The sequence below is a fragment of the Protopterus annectens genome, chromosome 13.part0 (genome assembly GCF_019279795.1).
Source record: "Protopterus annectens isolate FY-2018-M chromosome 13.part0, PAN1.0, whole genome shotgun sequence".
In the NCBI taxonomy this organism is placed as follows: Eukaryota; Metazoa; Chordata; order Ceratodontiformes; family Protopteridae; genus Protopterus; species Protopterus annectens.
In genome coordinates this window covers 1,137,990,764-1,138,016,042 of record NC_056747.1, presented here as the reverse complement: position 1 = coordinate 1,138,016,042, position 25,279 = coordinate 1,137,990,764, and the positions used below count along the sequence as shown (strand labels likewise).

Genomic DNA, 25,279 nt, shown 5'->3' with positions numbered 1-25,279 from the left:
AAATCCAGGATTTTTACCCACCTCCAGACAGGAACCAATGGAATCTGATGAATTTGGCTCAATCCTACCGGAACAACTTCCCCCGAGTGAACAACACACGGATACCTTTTTAGTAAATCCACAACACACGGATATGGGTCAGGATGATTTAACGTTCCAGCAGCTGTATATGGAGACTGGACTTAACATTATTTCAAATACCGAAGTTGATTTCCATATTTATAATTTCTCAGAGGCAATCATGGATACAGCTATGGCTGATTTACTTTCTAAAGGTATGACTTTTGTTCCTAGGTGCAGGGCCAATGTGCCGAATGCTCTTACTGACTTAAAAATGTTTACACTTAAATTGAATTTATCATTACTGTTGGAAAACACTGGTTTACAGGAGACGTTTTGTAGAATTTCAAGTATTTTTAATCCCCTCTACATTCAATATTAGTCTTATTTGAAAAAAATGCATGAATTAGGCTTGAGAAATTTATTTGAGCAAAGGAAACATTGTAAAACTGACAACTTAACAGACCAGGAGCATGAGCTATTAGATTTCATAAGGAGGCAGAAAATATGCATCATGATGCCGGACAAAGGGGGAGATTTGGTAGTATTGGACCTGTTTGATTATAAAAATAGAATGTACAGTTTACTAGATGATGCAGCTTATGAAACGATTTCTAGAAATGAACTGAATGGGGCCTATAAGAAAATTTATGGGCAAATAAATGACATGTTTATAGAACAACACATCACCTTACAAATGTTCAACGCTTTAATATGACAGCTCCTATTCTGCCTTGTATTTTTGGAGTGTCAAAAATACATAAGGATATTTCCAATCCACCAATGCGGCCAATAATAGATGGGAGAAATTCCATACCCTCCGCATGTGCCAAATTTTTAGACATGAGGCTTAAAAAATTTGTAAGTTCTCAACAACATATTTGCAAGTATTCCTGGAGTTTTCTGGGGACTATCAATGAGCTGAGATACGACCTGGAATGTAATTTGGCCACTATTGATGTTAAAGATTTGTATACGGTTATTCTGCAGGCAGAAGATATACAATGGATTTCAGAATTTTTTGAGAGGGGGGTACCCCAGTATGAGCTTAATGTATATGGAGAGCTTTTCAAGATTGTACTTAGTAATAACTTTTTTTGCTTTGAAGGCGAACTGTACTTACAAAAGAGCACCCTTGTGGAGCAGTGTTCGCTAATTTATTTATGGCAGCATGGGAGCATAGATTTATTTTTAATAGTACTTTCTCGGATAATATCTAACTATATTTACGATTTTCTGGATGCTTTGTTTGTAGTATGGAAGGGTAATGAAACCCACTTTAATAGTTTCATGGATTATATTAATGGCACGACAAGGTTTTTGACATTTAGTAAAGATTTCAGCCTGGAAGGGATTTCCTACTCGGACATTAGGTTGGAGAAGGATTATATTAATGGGAGATTTATATCCAAAATTTTCAGAAAGAAAACTTATTCTAATAGTTTCTTACATTACTCAAGTGTGCACCTTATCCATCAAAAAAGATCTGTGGTCGAGAGGCAGCTTGTACGAGCTGCCAGAATGATTACCTTGGATGAACATTTTTTACAGGAATGCAACTTACTGATATCTATGTTCGAGAGGAGAGGGTACCCCTCTCATTTACTTACTGAAATTAAAGAATGAGGTAGTTTTTAAAAGGGGTCCTTGGAAGTAAATAGTGTGAGAAGAAATAGCCAGCAAATTGTTATGGCTAGGCTTGTATAGGCCCTAGGGCCGATAGCCTAGTACCAACCTATGAACCTATGAAAACAGGGTATTGATCCTATTGAGAAGGTTATAATCAGTGATGATGGGACTAACCTAGGACTCTCCCCAATGACCAATGTCTAGTTCATTACCCGATTCAATACTGAACACAGGGGGAGTATGAAGGATTTTATTTAAGAATTGGGCTATCTTTATGGAGGAAAGCCATTTCAGGAAGAAATTTGGATTTACCCCTAGAATAGTTTTTAGGAAGGGAACTAATTTTAAGTCAATTTTGGAGAATGTGAGTAGATCACCTTTGGGCAGGCACCCTCAAATGAGCCGATGTGGAAGATGAAAATTAATACTGGTAACATATTTCAAGCGGACAGAAAGGAGTACCGTATTATTTACAAATTTGATTGTAATTCTAAGGGAGTAATTTATTTAGCTAATTGTCAGCATTGCCCATGTTATTATGTTGGTAAAACCGATCACAGATTTAGAGATAGGATTTACGAACATGAATATGCCATTAGAAAAGAGTTGGATGTTAACTCTTTGGCAAAACATACTAAGGAATTTCCAGGATATAGCTTTAAGTACATGGCTATAGATACAATCAATTTAGGACCAATAGGGGTCCCTACTATCCTCCTGTTAGAGAAAAAGAATTTCTATGGCAGCTAAGGCTTAATGCTTTTATGTGGCTGGGTTTAAATGATTATTGTTCTGTCTCTTGCCTGTTGAAGCTAAAAGCACTGGACAGATGACATTTTTTAATTTTGGTTGTGTGTTTTCAAGAATTATAATTTTAAAGCTTCTTATTGATGAATTGTTTTAAAAATGATGGATTAGGCAAAGTTTAAAATTAGAATATACTTAATGCATTTGATTTACTTGATGTATCTGATTTATTATTTCTTATAGTATGCTTTTAATGCTGGTGGGGGATGGGTTAATTGGCATGGAAATGGTGAATATTGATTGGAGCATTTCCTGTATAAAGCATTGAGTTTTTAAGCATGTACTGTCTGATGAAGTTCACAGTTGATGGACAAAAGTGCTACTAAAGTCTTAGTTTATATGTTATACTTTACATCTTGCTTTGGTTTCCTGTGAGGCTTTTCCTAGCCTTTTTTATTTATTTCATAGCAGCTAACAGTGCATTGCCTGTGGTACTGAATGTTAGGTGTTACAGAAGGATTATGTAATTAATATTGGGGTACAGGCCTTATATATCCAGATATGGCTCAAACTCTCTTGCTTTTAGAAATGTAATTTTCAATTAGAATTTTTCAGTTCATTTTGATTTGAGTACTTTTGCATTTGTGAAGTATACCAAAACCACATGCCTCCCTTTTACAACAAATGATTTTCCCACAATGCCTTATGTTTTTCACTTTAACCTTGAACCACAAGATCTCACAACTAAATGGACGTTTTGCCCACACTCTTTACATCACACTTATCCTACTCTATGGATCTCCTTGATTCTGAAATAGTAGGCATATTCTCACCACTTTAATTCCTACAACACCCATGCATACAAGCTGCATGCAGACTGTTACATAAATCACATCTCCCCCAGACTAGCATAAACATTAAAAATACACTAAAATTAATGGGGAAAGAAAATGCAACCAAATCAGTCTGTCCCTACCTTGATGATTAATGTCTTCAGCTCAGTTTTCATGCTCCGGCTTGGGTGCTCTGGATCAAACATTGTTTCTATTCTCCTCATGAAGTTGGGTTTCAGAACATAACCACAGTTTCCATTCTGACGGAACAGGCCTTGGTTCAGATCCATTTCATATCCTGGGGTTTGGAAATTTAAGGCCACTGCAAAACAAACCATAAGGAACCTTAAGTAATATGAAGACACTGGCTTTAGTTAAGGAATAAAAAACATTCTGCAAACAGCCTAGAAAAGATTTAAAGGAACAATGCCACTTTTATGCTGTGTTATTACTGTTCCAAGAAGGCTACTTTCCTCATTGCTAAATAAGCGCAATTATAGCATGCCTTGAATCCAGGCTAAGCTTCTATCCTGTACTGTTTTGTGAAGGTGCAGACTATTGTTAAAGTGGTAGGGTCTAAAATATTCTGAGTAGATAGTAGAGATTGATCCAATGGGGTGTTTTTTTCTTTTCTGGGTGCTTTTTTGTCTGCCAGCCATAAGCCTCTTCTTTCTGGACTGTCAGACATTGAAACCCCTTTCACCAGCCACTTGCACACCACATCACCTCATTGGGGGGATTCATAGTCTCCAGTGGAGATTAGCCTAATCATGACAAACTCATAGCTGATGGGATTCCAGGACATGAACTGCCTGGAGGAGGAGGCACCATCCTGGCAACTCTAGTGACTGGATGACTTTTCATCCTGGCCAATAAAATTCTATGCAGCATGCCTGATATCAGTACAGTTTCTCCTCCCTTGTGATCTGTGCACACTTCCAGATAAGGAACTCCTGTTTGTGCAAAGCCTGGGGGCAAGCACATCTTGGCTTCTACTGTAACATATTCTGCATCCCACCTCTTCTGGATGCTAGCCATGCTGCGGGACAGTCTGCCTCACTTTCCTCAGGCAGGGTAAGTCAGGACTGGGGCAAATTTCTCCACCCCTGGGTTGCTGCTTGAACCTGGGTAATTTGGGTCATATTCAGGACTTTATACCTCTGTGCCATGAAGCCAACATTGTTTTAGTGGGCTGGGACATAACATTGTCTTACTCTAGTCTGTTACATTTGCCATACAAAAGGCATGACAGTGGGCTTGTCACAAAAAAAAAATGCTTGGACATAATCAGGCATTTTATTTCTTTTCTTTCATTTTTTTTTTGAAAGAGAACAATTTTATCAGATTTTATATAAGAATGGATTTTTTCTGGTGTAGTACCATATGTTCTCCTGTATTTGGTAGTTTGCATATAACAATGATATACAGAAATTAATTCAACAACATAAGGCATGAAAGATGAATGTCTCTTAATGGAATGTGTCCTCCTAACTGTTGCCATCATTAACTAATTAAACAAATGCAGTCAAGCAATGCCTGAAACAGAAGACTACAAAAAGCAAACCAGTATCTCATTAGGATAAGCTTCTTGCAAATTCCTTTGAAGGGAGACCCTATGACCCCCCCCCCCCCCCCAGTAAACTTATCTCTGGAACTCCTACATCTCATTTTGTGGACCCACATTCCCTACACACATATATATATACACAGTGGAAAACCAGGTTAACCATTATGAAATCTAACTTTCTCAGTCACCATGTTATCAAAACAACATACATCAAATCTTGTTTCAGAGCGAAGTGAAATACCACCTCCAAAAATCAGTGTCATCTTGCTTTTCTTATTAAAATGGCAATTGGATTAGCATAAATGGTAATATCACTTTATATATTAAATTGTATGTTTGATTGTTTGCTTATTCTTTGTTGACTGGGTTAGTTCCTCTAGGCCAGCAGCCTGGCTTCAGGGGACATTAGATGTGGTTGGTATTAATACTGACTGGGGGAAATCCAGATAGGCTATAAAGAAGCCTCTCCTACTCTGTCAGTAGCTGGTGCTGGTGGTACAATGGCAGCTGTTAATGCAGCAGGTAAGCAGGGGACTGCAGCAGATTGAAAGGAGGTGATTGTGATTACTTTGCAACCTGGAGGTTTAAGTACACAGCAGTTACCAGAAGTGGATGTTTAGAATGCTGATGATTCATTGGGTGAAGTGCTCCAGTCTAAAGGTGAACAAAAAATTGCTACCACTGACAATATGGCAGAGGCTGGTGATTTTACCAAGGATAAACCACTAATAAAACAAAGACAAACTGAAGAAAAACGAATGAGCAGTGACAGTACCTCACCAAACCAAAAGGCAAAAAAGGACAAGGGTGTTGCAAGTAAAAAAACTTGATATATTTATAAAAATACACGTGAGTGCTTTCGTTTAACAAATGTAAACTTCATCAGACAAATGACTAAAATCAAACCAGAATTTAAATAGTACACTCCACTTTCTGTAGAGATAAAAATACAGACATCATCTCAAGAAAATTAACCCCTCATGTCCCTTGATAAAGTTCTCCAACATACATATGTACATTTTTAAAAATGCTAAATAATGAGAAGTTATGTACTTACCATAACGTTCCATGTTAGTTGTCTTCTTCTCGCCTTCTTTCTTGCTGGATGGGTTCGGAGCTGAACCTTGGCTCCGACTCGGCCTATTGCTAAAGCTCGAGAGCTATTTTTACCGGCTCGAGGCTATCCTATGTCCCATAATGCTAGGCGTCATATACCCAGATCTCGTTTGATAGCTAACACTATGGACATACATGTCCCCACCATGACAGAGAATATATATATATATATATATATATATATATATATATATATATATATATATATATATATATACCTCTATATATCTAAGCTCTTGTATATATATACATATATAAAACTCTTATAAGTGTTACCAAGAAAAGGAAGAGAGGTAGCTAAGGAGATAACTCTCGTGATAACACATCTCAGAAGATCCTCTCGGTCTTACCAGGCTAGGGGGATGGAGGGTGGGACGCAAGAAAGAAGGCGAGAAGAAGACAACTAACATGGAACGTTATGGTAAGTACATAACTTCTCAATGTTAAGTTGTCAATCTCGCCTTCATTCTTGCTGGATGGGACAGCGTCCCTAGCATCTTAGTCCTGGGTGGCTCAATGGAACAGACTCTTGAGTACAGTGGAACCAAAATCAGCCCGACTTCTAGAGGTCATGTCCAGCTTGTAATGAGAAATGAAGTTATGAGGAGAGGCCCATGTGGCCGCTGCACAAATGGAATCCATTGGCAATCTTGCCTGAAAGGCTACTGAAGAAGCTAATGCTCTGGTTGAATGAGCTCTGGGCTTAATAGGGAGCTCTTTATGCCTCAATTGGTAAATCAACATGATAACAGAGGTCAGCCACCTGGACAAGGTTACTTTGGAAACTGGCAGGCCTTGCTTCCCTTCCGTGTAAGACAGGAAGAGCTGTTCTGATTTCCTCGTCTGCTTGGTTCTATCCAGGTAGAAGCGTAATTGACGGTGAACGTCCAGACAATGTAACTTCCGTTCAGACCTATTGGTATAAAGTGGGAAGAAGACAGGAAGATCGATGGTCTGATTCAGATTTTTTTCAGAGAGTACTTTGGGTAAAAAGGACGGATTAGTCCTAAGTGACACTCTATCTTTGTGAAAAACAAGGTAAGGAGGGCGAACACAAAGGGCTTGAAGTTCCAATACCCTTCTCGCTGAAGTGATGGCTACTAAGAACAGAGTTTTCCAAGAGAGCAACTTTACCGAACAGGAAGCCGCAGGCTCAAAGGGAGGGAGAATTACGGATGACAGCCCCAAATTTAGGTCCCATGGTGGGGGAGGATCTTTTACCGGGGGCCTAAGTAAGAGGGTTCCTTTTAGAAAAGTTTGTGTGACATAATGCTGGTCTACGACAATCCAACATGAAAATTTGCAATAGTTGCCAGCTGAATTCTGATGGTGGCTGAAGAAGAACCTATTTGAAAAAGTTCTGCCAAAAACTCTAAAACTGTATGGACAGGAGCTGTAAAAGGGTCAACTTGTTTCTCCCCTGCCCAAACAGAGAAACGCTTCCATTTGCTAGCATAAGTCTTTCTGGTAGTAGACTTGTGCGAAGCGAGGATGATGTCACGAACTGAATGAGAGATTGAGGGAAGCTTGGCTAGGGTTGGAAGTGGAGCAACCAAGCTGTGAGGTTGTGAGATTGAAGAGACTGATGCAGCCCACCCGACTGATGTGTCAGAAGATCTGGCGCTGGGTCCAGATGCCAGGGCTGATCTAGTAGATGACGTTGCAGGAACGGAAACCAAATTTTTCAAGGCCAGTAAGGGGCAACAAGGATCATTCTGGATCTCAAGGCAGTTGCTTTCTGGATTAACTGAGTAATTAAGGGAAAGGGGGGAAAACATACAGAAGACCCCGGGGCCAATTGTGGACTAGAGCGTCTCTGGGGGGAAGACCTGGGAGAGGAAAGAGGGTGAAGAAGTCTTGGCACTTGCTGTTTTGAGGGATTGCAAAAAGATCGCAGCAAGGCTGACCCCACTTTCTGAAAATTTTTTCCGCTACTAGCTGGTTGAGAGACCACTCGTGGGGCTTGAGAATGGCTCTGCTCAGCCTGTCCGCTATGACGTTGGACTTCCCGGGGATATGCGTTGCTACCAGAAACCATTGAGAAGAGATCGCCCACTGCCAAAGTCTGAGTGCTTCCTGACATAGGGGGTAGGACCTGGCTCCGCCCTGCTTGTTGATGTACCACTACAGACATATTGTCTGTCTGAATTGCAATAGTCCTGGAGGGTAAAGAGTCTTGAAGGGCCTGCAATGCTAAAAGTACTGCTCTCATTTCCAAGACATTTATGTGCAGGTGGCCTTCGAAAGGTTGCCATGTGCCCTGTACTGTCCTGCCCTGAAAATGCCCCCCCCCACCCGATCAGGGAGGCATCCATTGTCACAGTAGAAACAGGAGGAGGAAGGACAAAGGTCTGCCCTGAAGAACCTGAGGGGAGACCATCCACCACGAAAGGTGCCTTTTGTATGACTGAGTGATTAGAATGCTGTGTGACATTGGAAGCTGTTGAAAGGATCACTGGGAAAACAGCATCCATTGCAGGATACGCATGTGAAAGCGAGCAAGGGGAAGTAATGTGATGGCTGCTGCTATGAGACCTAGGGTTTTTAGTACGAATCTGGCCTGGACTCTGCTCTCTTGTAGGATTTGAACATGATCGCGAATGTCTGAAATCCTTTGTACAGGCAGTTTTGCTGACAGTTCCACAGTGTTTAAAAGCGCCAGGCACTTTAAAATGTGGAACATGCAATTGGTGTCATAAAATAAAAGTAGGTGATTCATTCATTATTAACAATTTGGAATACAGTATCAAAGGTAGATACAACTGTTCTTCAAAAGCAATAGTATATGTGGCTATATGTGACCTATGTCCAGTATTTTACATAGGTAAAACAGAGAGGAAATTTAGCCACAGAATCTATGAAAATGTATATGTCATCAAAAAGAACAATTTGAATAATGCCTTGGCAAGACACATTCATGCCAACACTGACCACAATTTCAGGTTTATGACCATTGACCACGTGGACATAGATGAAAAGAGACCATGGGGTGTCCACTTGGAGTTAAAAGAACTTAAATGGCAGATATTATTGCGAGCAGATAAGTGGCCAGGCATTAATGAAATAACTTCTATTACACCTGTGTTAAAACTTAAACCCCTAGAAAGAAACAAAACAAAAAAGTTGAAGGGATAGTATGACCCCTAGCAGGAATGAACAGTACTAAATCACTCCCATTTGCAGGGACATGCATTAGATACATTTTTTTGTAGATTTATAAGGAGATGTTTATTTTTTACATTCTAGAAGCATTATGAATATTATTTATTTATTAATTAATTTATTTATGTATTATCTAAAGTTTATGATTCACATATTATAGTTTGGTATAACTATAATTATTTAGCATTTTTAAACATGTACATATGTATGTTGGAGAACTTTAATTTATCAAGGGGCATGAGGGGTTAATTTTCTTGAGATGATGTCTGTATTTTTTTCCCTACTATATATACTAACTCCAGGGTCGCACTACAGTGGGGACAAGGCCATATACAACTTTTGGTGAAATGTGTTTTGGTGAATTGAGCTTTTGGTGAAAAGTGCACACTAATTTGACTTTTGGTGAAATGTGCTTTCGGTGAAATGTCCTAGATCCATATATATATATATATATATATATATATATATATATATCGATACACACACACACACACACACACACACACACACACACACACACACTCTGATTCACATAGAAAGTCACAAAAATTCCTGTCACCAAACTCAAAAAGAAATTCCACCTCAAACAGAAAAGAACAGAGCTTCCCATTTAAAAATACACCATAGAAATCAAAAGAACTGAATTATAAAAAAATTGAATATAACTCTTATCCACAGTAAGAATGAATTGCAGATGCAATCCTCACACTGGAACTAATTTAAAAACAGCAATAAATAAATAAATAAATAAATAATCTACATGTTTACAATGCACTTATTGAAAGCCACTCAACTTGTTAAGCCTGTCCAACAAAGTCTTCCAGCAGCCATCTTCTTCTTATGAGACATCCATCTGCGGTCCACAAACACCTAGTCAAACACAAGTACCAGAGCATGGCCACAATCCATAATACACACATTGTTTTGGGTCCCAAATGCAAAACTCTTCCTTAATGATAACAGCACCTGACCTCATTCTTAAACCCAGTGGACTAAAGTTAGAGTTAAAATAAAATAAAATCTCTCACTAAAAAGTACAAAGTAAAGCCCATCTAAAAAAAAATGGTCCTAAGTGTCCTACCTTACCATGCCAGCTGCAAAACCTCACATAAATCTATGAAGTCTAAAAAATGTCCCCTCTCTGACAATAAGACCAACTGTCCAATTAAGGAGGAGGGAAAAAAGTAAAGAAAAGCAAAAAAAAAAGTTTAAAAATTAAAGAACAGACGTTCACCTAGAGTAGCCTGGCATTCCAGCTTAATGAAACCCATTCATTAGAAAAGCAAATGGGAAAGTGCTACTGTGTGGGCAGAGCCGGATTTAGGCAAATCGAACCTATTTGGGTCTCACTTCCTCAGGGTCCCACACCCGTGGCACACCACAGTAGTTAGAAGCAGCTGTGAATACAGTGACCAATATAGAAAGTTATGTACACTTTTTAATTTCCAGGATTTTTGTTTGGTTCCACCCTTGATCTCTACAACCAATCACAGAGTATAAAAAACTTTCTGAGGCTCAATGAATTATTGTCTGGTCTGAAGTGGGTGGAATGGAGCAGAAAACCTGGACATTTTGAACGATGGAAGGTAATGGCTACAACACCATCAGTGGTCTGCAACTTCAGCTCCATTAGGATCCATGGAAGGTCTGTAAGAGACTAAAATAGTAGGTAAGCTTATTTATTTATTTATTTATTTAAAACCCCTGGCAAGCAGCCAGATATTTATATCTCTCAAGTGTACCTGATTATGAGAAATAAGAAGTTATGTACTCACCATAATGTTCCATGTTTGTTGTCCATCTCACCTTAATTCTATGCTGGTTGAGTTCGGAACTGAGCATCGGTTTCAACTCGGCCTAATTCAAAAGCTTGAGAGCTTCCACTGGCTTGAGACTATGCCCTATCCCATGATGCTCAGGGAAGATAACCCAGATCTTCTTTGCAAGAGAAAGCATAACATCGTGTAACAATGAATCAGCTTGTCAAGAAAAGACCCACAAGGGAATCAGAAACTCTATAATCCAATTAAAAAATAGAATTATCCATCCAATCCTCCAGGACCGAAGGAGGGGGAAGGAGGGTGGGACGCAAGAATGAAGGCGAGATGGACAACAAACATGGAACGTTATGGTGAGTACATAGCTTCTTAATGTTATGTTGTCCTATCCCGCCTTCATTCTGTGCTGGTTGGGACAGCATCCCTAGCACTTTCTTTCTTGGGTGGCTCAAGGGAATAAACTCTTCAGAACAGTGGACCCAAAGGTGGACCCTGGAGGCCACATCTACTTTGTAATGAGTGATAAAGGTATGAGGTCCTACCCATGTGGCTGCTGCACAAATAAAATCCAAAGGGAGTCTGGCCTGGAGGGCATAGGAAGTTGCAATACTACTGGTGGAATGGCCCTTCACTTTGCCTGGTAATTGTCTGTTTTGAGCTCTATATGTGAAGGAAATACAATCTGTGAGTCATTTTGACAGTCACTTTTGAGACTGGTAATCCTTTCCTTTTTTCCGAAAAGGACACAAAAAATTGGTCCGACTTTCTGAAATCTTTAGTTCTATGCATGTAGAAGTGCAACTGCCTATGTAGCTCCAACTGGTGTAGTCTATATTTTACCCTGTTGCCATAGTTTGGGAAGAACACAGGTAATTCAATAGATTGATTTAGATTGGTCTCTGAGCACACCTTAGGTAGAAAGGAAGGATTAGTATGTAAGGAAACTTTGTCTTTGTGAAAAACTATATAAGGAGGGCATATAGATAGTGCTTGGAGTTCAGATACTCATCTGGCGGAAGTAATGGCCACCACAAAAAGTGTCTTCCATGACAAAAACTATGTCAAATGATGATACAGGTTCAAAGGGAGGCAAAATTAAGGAGGATAGTACAAAATTTAGATCCCATAGAGCTAGAGGTTCTCTGACTAGAGGTCTTAGCAGGAAAGTCGCTTTTAGAAAGGCCTTACAGAGTTTGTGGGACATGATTTTTAGCCCCATTTCCCCAAAATTAATGTTGTATATAGCAGCATAGGACTCTAATTGTAGCTGCTACCACACCCTTGTTAAAAATTTTAGCGAGAAATTCTAGCACTGCTGTGATGGGAGCCATAAAGGGATCTATATTGTTCTTGGAGTCCCAGTGCGAAAATCTTTTCCATTTGCTAGAGTATAGTTTTCTGGTAGAAGGCTTATGAAAAGAAATCAAAATATGTCTAACTGCTGGGGAGATGTCATGGAGCCAGGCTTTTTTTGGAACTGGAGCAACCACGCTGTCAACTTTAGGGTCTGGATTGATGGATGGAACGTCCCCAACGAATAGGTCAGAAGGTCTGGAACTGGGTCCAGGATCCACGGTTCCTCTTAGAGATGGGTCCACAGAAAGGGGAATCAAATTTGCCAAGGCCAGTGTGGAGCAGTGAGAATCAATGTGCTTCTCAATGTGTTGGCTTTCTGAAGAATCTTTGGAATCAAGGAAAAGGGAGGGAAGGCGTAAAGTAATCTCGGGGGCCAATTGTGTACGAGCGCATCCCTCAGTGACTTCCCCGGAGAGGGAATCAGGGCAAAGTAGCTGCTGCATTTGGCGTTCATGGATGTGGCACAAAGGTCGCAGCAGAGCTGGCCCCATTTGCGGAAAATCTCTTCCACAGCCTCTTGTTTTAGGGACCACTCATGAGGCATCAGAATGGCTCGGCTGAGTTTGTCCGTTATCACATTGGATTTCCCTGGGATGTGTGTTGCTGTCAGAAATCGTTGAGAAGTGACAGCCCATTGCCATACTCTTTGTGCCTCTCAACATAAAGGATAGGATTTGGTTCCTCCTTGTTTGTTTATGTACTACTGACATATTTTCTGTCTGAATTGCAATAGTTCCTATCAGGAGAGAGTCCTAGAATGCTTGCAGTGTGAAGAGTACCGCTCTCATCTCTAGGACATTGATATGCAGGTGGTTCTCATGTTCCTGCCAGATGCCTTGGACAGTCTTTCCCAAATAATGCCCCCCCCCTATCTGAGAAGTGTCAGTGTGGCTGTTGGTTGTGGAAAAACAAATGGACGTCCCGTGTTCAACTGAGTCATTTGAAGCCACCCACCATAGGTCCTTTTTGCATAACTCGGTGATAATGATCTTGTGTGACAGTGGTATATCTTGCATGGACCACTGGGAGAAAAATAGCCATTGAAGGACTCTCATGTGCAAACGCACTAGAGGTACTAAAATAATCGCAGCTGCCATGGTGCCCAGAACCTGCAAGACAGTCTTTGCTTGGATTTAAAGTTCTTGATTTGACAGTGTAGGGACTGAATCATTTTGGGGGTAAGTTTGGCCAACATTTCCCTTAAGTCTAACTCTGCACCTAAGAATATAAGACACTGTGAAGGCAACAAGGCAGATTTTTTGAAATTTATTGTAATACCTAGCTTGGCACAGAGATGAATGGTTTCATTCCTTGCTTGCACTAGTAGATGCTTGGTGGTGGCGTTTAGGAGCCAGTCATCTAGGTATGGAAACACACGAAATCCCAGGCACCTCAAGAGAGCCGTAACCACTGCCATGCATTTGGTGAACACTCTGTGGGCTGTAGTGAGACCAAAGGGCAGAGCTCAAAACTGGTAATGACTGGCTCCCAACCGAAAGTGTAAGTGTCTCCGGGATCACCTGTCCATTTATATGTGGTAGTACGCATCCTGGAGATCTATTGAGCACATCCAATCATCTTTCCCCAGAAAGGTAAATACTGACTGCAGTGTCACCATCCAGAATTTTGATTTCTTAATGGACTTGTTTAATCTGCTGAGATCCAAAATGGATCTCCAGTCCCCTGTCTTTTTTGGAACTAAAAACTTTGAGTAAGTTCCGGATTCAATCTGGTCTGTGGGGACATTTTGGATGATTCTTTTTTTCTAACAACTTCTGTATCTCTAATGTTGCATAGTCTCTTTGACTGGGTGGGATATCTGGGGCAGATTGTTTCTACAAAGGGGGAGTGGGAAAGGGTATGTAATAACCTTTGGATATAGCCTAGTACCTACCTATAAACCTATAAACAGAGCTCCTCATTAGCACTCTTCAAGAAAAATCTTGATTAGATGGGTAATAGGAAATTCACCCCAGGGATCACTTCTGTGGTTCTACTTGACAAGGGCACAGGAAAATAATTTTCTTGGGTGGCGAAAGCCAGGGTACCTTTTTGGCTAGGCTTGTATAGGCCCTAGGGCCAATAGCCTAGTACCTACCTATGAACCCACCTATGAACCTATATGATTGTTTGAACCCATTTGTCTTGTGTGACTTCTAGCCAGGCATTTGGGTACAATGATAAGCGTCTGCCGACTGCCTCCAGAAACAGACAGATGGGCCTCCACTCAGGAGTGCTGAAAGGACTTTCCGAGGAAAGAATCCTTGTCACCCTGGTTCTGCAGGCCCCCTCTGCTACGAGGTCAGCATCTTCCATTATTACTTCCCCCTCTGCCCCTGGGAGAAAAGTCACCACGTGTGTTGGGAAATACTCTTTGAGAATTGCGGAACCACATCCCCCCCCCCGACCTTTTGGATAATGTCTAGTGAGGACAGAAAAATGGACTCCTATGGCAGACAGAATTTTTCTCTCCTGTTTGTACCTGGTCAAGGTCTCTTTAACTTTGGGCCCAAACAATGATGAGCCATCAAAAGGGACATTAGTGAAGGAAGACTTGAAGGGCTCAGCAAAGTTACATAGATGCATCCAGGAATGTCTCCTTAAGGAAATTTCTGTACCTGCTGCGCTGCTCAGTCCATCGGCTGCATATGAAATCAGTTGCATGGAGGAGTTAACCATGGAGTTTAGGGTGGAGAGCGGAGAGGAAACTTTATCCGAAACCCCAGCAGCTACATTAACCTGAAGGGTATCTCCTAGCTCTTTCAGAGATCCCTTTGTAGTCTTGTAAAATGGGTCAAGTAATTCAGCAATCAAAGCATAAATGTCACTGAAGAAAAGGTACGCTTTCCATATTTATCCATTGTCTGAGAGTATTTGGTGAATGAACAGATGAAGAAGTTTCCGACAATTCCTTCTTGGTGGCCGCCACTAACACCATAGCATCTACTGGGACACCTTTGGTTAAAAATTCTTTCTCTGTTGGTGCTGTAATAAATTTGTTAGGCCTCCTCGGAACAGGCTCTACTGTATCTGGAGAGCCCCTCGCCTTCTGAGCAATAACATTTATCAATTCATCAAAAGATGGAGACACCCAAGCGGTGAAAGGGTGGCACCCAAAAGCTTCCAGGTATACCGACTTGTCCTCAGAAGGATTGGTGGGCTTCCAGCCACCCCTCTGTTTAAGAAACTCCAGGATGTCTGCAAAGGAGACATCTTCAGAGGAGGACAGTGGGAACCCTTCTGAATCATCCAGGTTGGTGTCTGAGGTGATAGACTCATCCAGGGAGTCTGTGTGCTTCCTCTTGCACAATCTCTTCTGAGGGACCTCCTCAGAGGGGTACTCTGGAGAAGTTTCAGAAGAGATAGTCTCACCTGCAGGGGCTTCCTGGGGCTTAGGGTCTCTGCGCTTGGGGAGGGAATGATGGTGCTGAGACAGACAGAGGCGCTTTTGGGGGAAAAGTACTCGAACCCGAGAGTGGAGCCATCGGAGGTGACAGCACTCTCTCCATCAGCTCAAAAGCCCACTCACACCACTCCGAGGAGGTCCCTGGCTCTGAAGAACCGAAAGACTGACCCTGAAGGAGAGTGGTTAGCTCCACAGCTGCTCTAGGGGCCAAGCTCAACCTCGCTGAAGCCCCGAGAGGTAGAATCGGCTTGGACAGCTGTCCGATATGACTCCCCTCCCTGGACCCAATGGGAGAATGTCAGCTCCTAGACTCCTCAGATTATGACAGAGCTGAGGTAGTCAGATATCAGAACCGACAATCCTGTTGGAGCTCTCTGCTCCATTTCCACTACTATCAGGCCCAAGTCCTCTGGCTCCAAAGCCCCCGATTGGGTCGGAGGAGGAATCGAAGAAGGGGATGGTGCCTTTGTTGGCTCCAGTTCCTTTTGGGTTGGAGTCCACGGAATTTTTGTCAGTGCCGGTGTACGAAGTAGCCTCTTCACCACTCATTCCACGTCATCAGCGGACAGAGTCCTGGAGGAACAGGAGGACAATGAAGGTCATCTCGCCTTTTCTAGGAGCAGAGGTCTTAAAGTTGGAGTAACCAGCTCCAAAACTGGGGACCATCTCCTAACTTGAAACTCTGCCAATTCCGTAACTGCAAATGGAGCCAAAGAGGGAGACTTTTCAGAGCCAAGAGCCCTTGGTTCCGAGCTAGGTGATTTAGCCACAATTTTTTAGGTGGCTCTGAGGCTGGATCCGAGGCAACAGTTCTTTTTCCTGACTTCTCTGATTTTGAGGAGGAAGAAGGGGATCCTGAAGAAGGTTTGGAGCTTTGAGACCCTTCCAAAACCTCTGAAAAGGGAACCTTCAATAACCCTCTGACACTAAGCTTGTTTTTGCATTCAAGGAGTACTCTGCTGCTGAAAGCATGGCAAAAGGCACAAGATTCTTGCAAATGGTGGGCACCCAAGCAATAAACACAACTGGTGTGCCCATTGGTAAGAGACATTTTCTGGCTGCATTTGTCACATTTTTTGAAGCCCGACTGTTTGGGTTCTTTCTGATCCTTAGACATGTCTGTAGCAACAAGAAAGGCAGAACCAATATGAAAGGCCAAAAAAGAAAAATTCTAAACTTTGTTACCTCACAAAGTAATGTATCTAAGACTGAAAACCAGCAAACCCGTACACTAGGCAGGTCAATCCAAAAAAACAAAACAAAAAAAAAATGATAGAGCAAAATCCCAAAAAGGGAAGGCATCACTGATCAGTATTAGCAAAAAACTACGGGCATTCATAAAATTGTCTAAGGCCAGCTTCGAGAGACAAATTGCACAGGACACTAAGGATAATCACAAGGCTTTCTTTAGTTATGTTAGGAACCTGGGTGGTAATTCCCAGATATGCTCAGAATTAATCCAAAATGACAAAAAATACACCGAACCCACAGACATTGCCAACATCTTAGCTGACAGGTTCAGCGCAAACTTCTCCCCACCAAAGGGCAAATATCTATCCCAGCAGAGTGCTCCCCTGACATCTCAGATGCTCAGGTAAGAGCCGCCCTCTCCAAAGCAAAAAACACAGCATCAATGGGACCAGACAGTGTCCCGGGCTGCGTCCTACATGAACTACAAGAAGAGCTAAACCCAAACATAAAACTACTGTTCAATCTCAGCCTTACTACAGGATATGTGCCCAAAGAGTGGCGTACAGCAACAGTGGTCCCTCTCCATAAAGGTGGTGCCTCAACGGATCCTGGAAACTATCGCCCCATAAGCCTGACTATCTTGGTCTGCAAAGCTATGGAAAGGATCATCATGGACCTCATAAATAAAGATATTGGGGACCTACAGACACTGGATCCTACCCAGTTCGGCTTTGTTAAGGGCAGATCCTGCCTCTTAAACCTGGTTGATTTCTTTGAAACAGTCACCAAGGCCATTGACGAGGGAAGGTGGTCCACACAGCCTACCTGGACCTCGCAAAAGCCTTCGATACAATACCCCACTCGGGCATTATAGATAAGCTCACCAGCTTAAATATAAACCCCTATGTCACTAGATGGATTGCAAACTGGCTCAAGGACAGAACCCACATGGTTAGAATTGCTGGAGCCATGTCAGACTCCAAACCAGTTACAAGTGGTGTCCCACAAGGCTCAGTCCTGGGACCTCTCTTGTTCGGTATATATTTCTCAGAGGTACAGGCCAACACGGAAGGACTATGGCTGACCAAGTTCGCAGATGACTGCAAACTGGGCGCCATAATCGACTCTCCAGCCGACACAAGCATCCTCCAAAAGGGCCTCATAGAAACAGACAACTGGTGCCAGAGCCATGGCCTCAAGCTAAATGCCAAAAAGTGTATAGTCATCCCCTTTGGCAAAAACAAAGTGCCCACAAATTACCACATAGGTGGTAATCCATTAAGTACAGAAGAAGTAATTAGGGACCTGGGGACCCAAGTTGATAGCAATCTCTCATTTGACAACCACGTGGCCAAAGTGGTTAGAAAAACATTTTATATAGCCCACCTAATCATGAAGGGATTCACATCTAGATCATGGGAGGTCATCGTGCCTCTTTACTCATCCCTCATCAGGCCCATAATTGAGCACAATGCCCCTTTTGGGATGTACCTTACCAGACACCTGTAGCAACTGGAAAGACCCCAAAAGTACCTCACCAAGAGGATCAAAGGGCTCAAACAGATGCCATATGCTGCCCGGTTAAAGAAACTCCAGCTCTACTCAGTGGCATACCGCCTGTTCAGAGGCAATCTGTGCCTGACGTATAAAGCCATGTCCAACCCGGAATTAATGGACATGCTGCACCTCAGAAAATCCAAATCCCATCGAGCTACGCTCGAGAGACTTGAACCTCAGCACTGAAATAAATAGGACATGCTGGAGGGACAGATTCATAACCCAGAGGCTCCCTTCACTCTGGAATAAAATCCCAGTCCAGGTTAGGCAGAGTCCCTCATTGACTCTCTTCAAGAGGAATCTTGATGAGTGGATGGGAGATCGTAGGTTTACCCCGGGTATCATTTCTGTGTCACTGTTAGACAGAGGCACAGTATACTAACCTCGAAAAAGGGCATAGCAAAATAAATTTAAAATGGGTGGCGAAAGCCAAACACATTCTGGCTAGGCTTATAAATGCCCTAGGGCAGATGGCCTATTATGAACCTATGAACCTATATATATATTTTATATATATATATATATATATATATATATACATATAATATATATAACTACAGCTTCACCTAGAAGCTACCAAAGGAAAATTAGCAATATCAAGAAAAACACAGCACACAAAACTAGTCTACGAATACAAATAAAACTTTTTATATATCTATATCGCTAAGTCATGAATCACGCACAACAACTACACAGGAGAGAATCCTCTAATTTAAATGAATTCTCCTCATGACTATGGGGAAAACAGAAATGGGAGGGTAGGGGAGCAGCCCTCTAAGTTAAATGGGCTGCTAGGAGCCCTCTAACTTAAATGAGCTACCTAAAAGGGGAGGAAAAGCTCTCTAAAAATGAGCTTGAGGCGGGGGATAGGGAACTAAGACGAGCAAACAGGTAGGCCTGACAAAAAAAAGACGATGGCCAGCAACAACAAAGGCAGGGAGAAACACAGACAAAATGTCCTTAATTAACTAACTAAAGGTTAACAATGTTTCAACTATAACATTTTTAATGATTAGTGCTGAAAATATAATATGAAGAAAAAACTTAGCCAAGAGCCAGTCAGATGTCACCCGATCTGCTTGAGTGGCAAACGAAATCTGGGTTATCTTCCCTAAGCATCATGGGATAGGGCATAGCTGCGAGCCAGTGGAAGCTCTTGAGCTTTTGAATTAGTCTGAGTAAGTGGGAACCGATGCTCAGTCACGAACCCAACCAGCACAGAATGAAGGCAAGATAGGACAACATAACATCGTTCCTTATCCTGAGTCTTAAAAAAGTCCATGTTTCTTATGGTACTCATTGAAAAGGGCTGCCACATATTACGTGTAATAGTTTTGTTTTATAACTAATATCTCAGGTAAATAATACTGATTCATATTAATTCATCATAAGAATGTTTTTAAGTAATACATTTTAACCATTCTGTGAGCTTCCTAGTTGAACTTGTTAGTAATTTGTTAGTGTTTCTTGTTTTTCTCCAGTTGTTCCATATTGAAAGAGGTAGTGTTGGTAGTGTTCCATACTTTGGAGATGAAAGGTTGACAGTGACATTAATGGATAGTAGACTTCACAGGACTAATTTGCTTTCTGTAAATCAAGCTGATGTTTTTGGCTACCGTGTATTTTAACAGATCTAAAATAAATTCATTTGGCCATTTCTGTGGAACAAGCTGACATGGCTGGCTACTATGCATTTTTAACAAGGCTAAAGTAAATTACTGTAGCAATTTTTTTTTAATTGATTTTATTACATTGAGTCATTGGAGGTGTACACAAAACCCCTGTAATTATTGGGTATGGGGGCCATCTAAGGTTGAAGGTGACTGATCCTGGAATCCTATTGATTGCCTACGTTAAACAATGATTATGGTGGTTCTGCAAAACTAATGAGTGTTCGTGTAAAGCAAGCCAGAGCACTTTTCTGTGGTTGGCTGTAGTGTATTTGTATGAAACAGAAATGGAACTATATTTATTTTACATTTATTTACCGGGAAAGTCTGACTGGGATATATGGTAATTATTTATTTATTTTATTATAATCACGTATCTTCAGTGGCTATAACTACTGGGTGTGGGGGATGTCCGGTGGTGTGAATCTTGGCATTAGATGATTGTCAATGTTGAAGTGACACCGCAAGCCCATGTGTAAAAAGAGGTTGCGGATGGATGGATGGATGGATGGATAGTTGGATGAATGGATGGAGACACTATTCTGGCCTTGCAGGACTAGTTTGAGAGAATCAAATTTGGATGCTTTTGCAGTGACATTTTTTTAAGATCAGAACTAGATGTCTGAGTTGCGTACACAGTGAATTAAATGGCTGTAACTGATGGGTATAAAAATGGTCTGTGTATAAAAGTGACTTAACTCTGTTATTTACCACAGTTATACAGTCACTGGAGATGTTTGATATGGGGGTAACCAGGAGTCTAGTAATCTATTTTTATTTTATATAAACAGGTTATTTACTGAGTGAATGGTTAGCTGCAATGGTTGTCCCTCTCCACAAGGATGGATCATCAACTGACCCTGAGAACTATAGACCAATCAGTCTGACAAGTCTAATATGCAAAACCATGGAATGAATTATCATGGAAATGATCAAAAAGAACATTGGGAATCTACGGATACTTGACCTGTCCCAGTTTTGCTTTGTCAGGGAAAGATCTTGCCTAATCAACCTGATAGACTTCTTTGAGAGGGTCACCAAGCCTATGGATGAGGGAAACATGGTGCACACTGCCTACCTCAACCTGGCAAAAGTGTTCAGTACACTACTGCACTCAGGTATTGTTGACAAACTCTCATAACTAGGCATAAATCCCTACATAACTTGCTGGATTGCTGGCTGGCTCACAGACTGAACCCAACAAGACAGGGATGGTGAGAATACTTCCATCAGGCAACTGGTCACCAGCAAACTACCCCAGGGCTCTCTGTTGGGTTTGCTGCTGTCTGGCATCTACTTCTCAGAAGTCAAGCTAATGTTGAAGGTCACTAGCTCACCAAGTAGGTAGATGACTGTAAATTGGGAGCTATCATAGATTCCCCCCAGTGACACTAACATCCTACAAGAGAGTCTGACACAAAACAAGTGATTGGTGCCAAAACCATGATTAAAACTGAGAGAGAAGAAATGCATTATAATGCCCTTTGGGAAGTCATCCACCCAAGCAAATTACTTCACTGATAAAACACCCCTGAGAGCTGACCCAGTAGTTAGGGATTTGGGAATATCTTTAGATAGTAATTTGGCCTTTTAGCAACACATAGCCAGGATAGTAAGAAAATAAGTCTATATTGCCCAACTCATAAGCAAGGGTATGCATTTTAAATAGACCTTGGACAGTTGAAGGTCAGACAAAATTAACAAGGTGAAGGAATGAAATAAAGGTAGCATGTTAAAGCATGACTCATGCATCTCATTGTTTTAGCATGATCTGCCCCCCCCCCATTTCAGTCAGTCAGAGTGTGGCATTCAGGAGAGTACTCAAGAATGTTACATACCCAGAAGGCATTGCATCTTACTATTGGGGCTTTTCTAGCAGCAGATTCTTAACAAAAAATCAAAATACAGTTCAAGACAGAAAATAACAATTAAATTAATAAAAATAAATGTTTCTCACCAAGTTGACAACCAGAAACCCACATTTCTTCAGGGTTATAATTTGAGGAGTCTGTCCGTGTGCCTTTGGGGTAAATTCGACTTATATACCTCATGTTGTGCTGCACAAATTTATCTCCTAGAAACAAAAGATGAAAGATAAGAAGGCTTTGCAACACAACTTCTATGAAATACTGACTACTACCATGAAAAATGACTAGATAGACTGCTAAGTTCTTTAGTTGAACATTCATATTTACAAAAGCAAATTAATGAGCAGTTAAGCAATTTAAGCTGTAAGCTTCAGCAGTGGAAGCACTACTCAGAAAAAAGATCCACTTCATCTCAAAGATATTCCTATAATGATGTTACCAGTTCCCACCTCAATATACTCTTACCTCACTAGCTGACTAAAATGCTATGTCTTTCCACTTTTCCGGGTTAGGGGCCACCATAGTGGATCACCGATCCGCAGATTGATTGTCAGTGAAGATTTTACTGTGTTGAGTTGCCAGCCCAGCACCCAGCCTTCACAGAAGACACACACACGCACCTACCTGCATGTCTTTAAAATTCACTTCACCACAGCAAGGACATGCAGATTCTGCACAGAAGGTGGTCCAGCCGAGAATCAAACCAGAGAATCTCTTGCTGTGAGGCAACAACGGTAACAGCTGCACCAGTGCAGGTGACACCTTGCTAGCTGACTGTGACCTACAAATCATACTCAAAGTATTCCAGCTTCTGTTTTTTTAGGTTCATAGATTAGTAGTACTAGGCTAACTGCCCTTGTAGGTCATTTTTTTAAGCCTAGCCAATTATCCCTTGTGAGATTCAAACCCTGCACCTGGTGTTTGTAAGGCAAACACCTTAACCATTAGGCCACCCTCCCAACTGCTACCTTCTTGCTAGTTGTTCACATCTTTCTCGCTCTTGCCCTTTCCTTTCTAAAAGACTGTTTCTCACATCCCTCTGAATAACTGTGTCTCACATTTCCTCATCACTTTTTGTTCCCTGCCCAAATCCTGTCTGCACTTGAGCACAGCAGCACCATTTACCTTCCCTGATTACCGATCACCCATTGAGAGTACAAGTAACATAAAGGGAATGTATCATTGCTATGCTGTTTGTCTAGCACCTACTTATGCTACTTTTTGTTATGCTTTGTAAGGGGGGCATGGTACCCCTTAACCCCCAAAACAACACACTTTAGTAATGCAACAGAAGGCTGATAATGAGTGTTAAAGGGAATGATAGGTCTCTTTTACAAAGCATAATAGAAAATAGTTACTGTATGCTAAAACAATGTTGTTGATTAAGCAGGATTTTAAAAACACATTTATGCAAGTTCACTGCTCCCTGTTATAATGTAACTTTCTTGCCCACTCTTTGCTGTTTGACTAGGATCCAAACCTCTCTAATTGACTTTTACATGAATCTTCCTTACTGTTGCCCTTTCCCCATAACCACAAATGTTGCATGTTCCTTATCAAAAACTATTCATTAGACATCTTAGACTTTGCATAGTTTCTGCAGCTTCTTAATTTATTGCCGTATCTTCATTGGCTCAGTTTTGCACATGCTCCACTTGCAGACACTATCTTTGTGTGTTGATAATTTAATCTTATTTCAGAACATACTGCTGATTAACTGTATGAAAAAATGGCTACCTGATTCCTTAGTCAGCTTCTTGGCCTTCATTTCACTGAATGAGCACATTTCATGGACTGCCTGGTTCTCCTTTGCATGCTGAAAGTCTCGGAAGTGCACACTTTTACAGTAGACGACCAAATCTGACAGCTCCTGTGAGATCTGTGATGTAGCCTTTCAGTGGAAAAGAAAAGACAAATTAACCCATTTTATGTAAGATATTTGTACAATGTTACCCAGAATATACAGCTTCCCAGCATGCACTAACTTTATCTGTACAGTCAGCTTTTACAGTGATCTTACCGAATCATTCTTCCTACAGGCAGCAGATGCTGTATGATCAGCTGATACATCTGGTTTATGACTCCAGCAACCCAGCTAAGATGCTGTGTACCCCTCAAACACACACACACACACACACACACACACACACACACACACACACACACACACACACACACACATACACACGGCCAAACACTTATGCTTCATCTGCCATAAGGCTTTGTTGGGAAAATTACTTGACCTGTGGTCATATTTTTCTTGAACCTGGGTGACTACTACAGCCACTGTGAGAGTGTAACATGAAACCACATTCAGCTACTGTTTGAGGTTATACATTCTGAATAAGACATAGGAATAAATTCTTATCAGCCAAACAGTTATGATTCTTCTTGTTTTAGCTTCATTACTGCCATATTTTTTCTACCAATATATGGGGTCTGTTCTACTCTGGCTATAGCATGTATAACTTGCAACATTCAACTGACTGTACTTATGCACTGTGTATATACGCTGGATATGGCTATGGTAAATATTGTTTTCTTATGTACCCATGCTGTTTTATTTGTTTGTAAAACTGATTTAATTATAGAGCTTTTTTTTCCCTGGGCCTTGGCTAAAAAAGGAGTTATTACTCAGTTGGACTTTCCTGGTAAAGAAATGTCAAATAAATAAATAAATACATACATACATACATACATACCTATAAACTGTGTATTGCTACCATAAGCTTTGCTTGAGTAACCACGATTAATGCTTACTGAATTGTATTGCTAGGGCGTAACCTGAATCTGTATATATACCTTAAAATACGACTTCATTCTGTTAAGTATTATTTCTGCTTGAATACCAGTTTCTTGTACTATGTATCTGTCTTATATATTCTCTGTATCTTTTACTGTGTTACCTCTTCCCTGCTTATAACCTTACTGTTTTGTCTTTTCTAGGTAATTGCAGGGAATTTTCTCCTGGAAGTCCCCTCTCCCCCTTCGAGGACATCAACAAAAATAGATTTCGACCGCTCACTTGTTACAGGACAGATCTCACACAAAAAGAAAAGGAACAACAAGGCTACCCATTTCAAGCTTTTCACATAGGTGACTACTGTTGTATATATAATCAGCGATTAGAGCATTTTTTTTCTCATTCTATAGTGTGCACAACAGTTAGGGCTCCCAAAGTTGACCCCAATCTAAATGCCAGTCAATATCTGGTTAAAGTAAATTCCTCATAGTCACAGCTACATGGCTCTGCCTGTCAATATTTCAGCCTACTAATATTTTACAGTAACTTATTTATCCAAGTTAAATAATTGCTGCAACTTATTAAAATAACTACCC

General features: G+C 41.1%; 1 protein-coding gene across 1 annotated transcript in view; it reads right to left on the bottom strand.

Moving 5' to 3' along the window:
* The window catches only part of PLCD3 (phospholipase C delta 3), an 851,201-nt gene that overhangs the window by 135,678 nt on the left and 690,244 nt on the right, over positions 1-25,279 (bottom strand). Inside the window, exons 10-12 of the mRNA XM_044055119.1 lie at positions 23,678-23,831; positions 22,030-22,146; positions 3,413-3,591 (exon numbers count right to left, since the gene is read on the bottom strand). Of these exons, the coding sequence (XP_043911054.1) occupies positions 3,413-3,591; positions 22,030-22,146; positions 23,678-23,831 (450 nt within the window). The remainder of the gene's footprint in view (positions 1-3,412; positions 3,592-22,029; positions 22,147-23,677; positions 23,832-25,279) is intronic.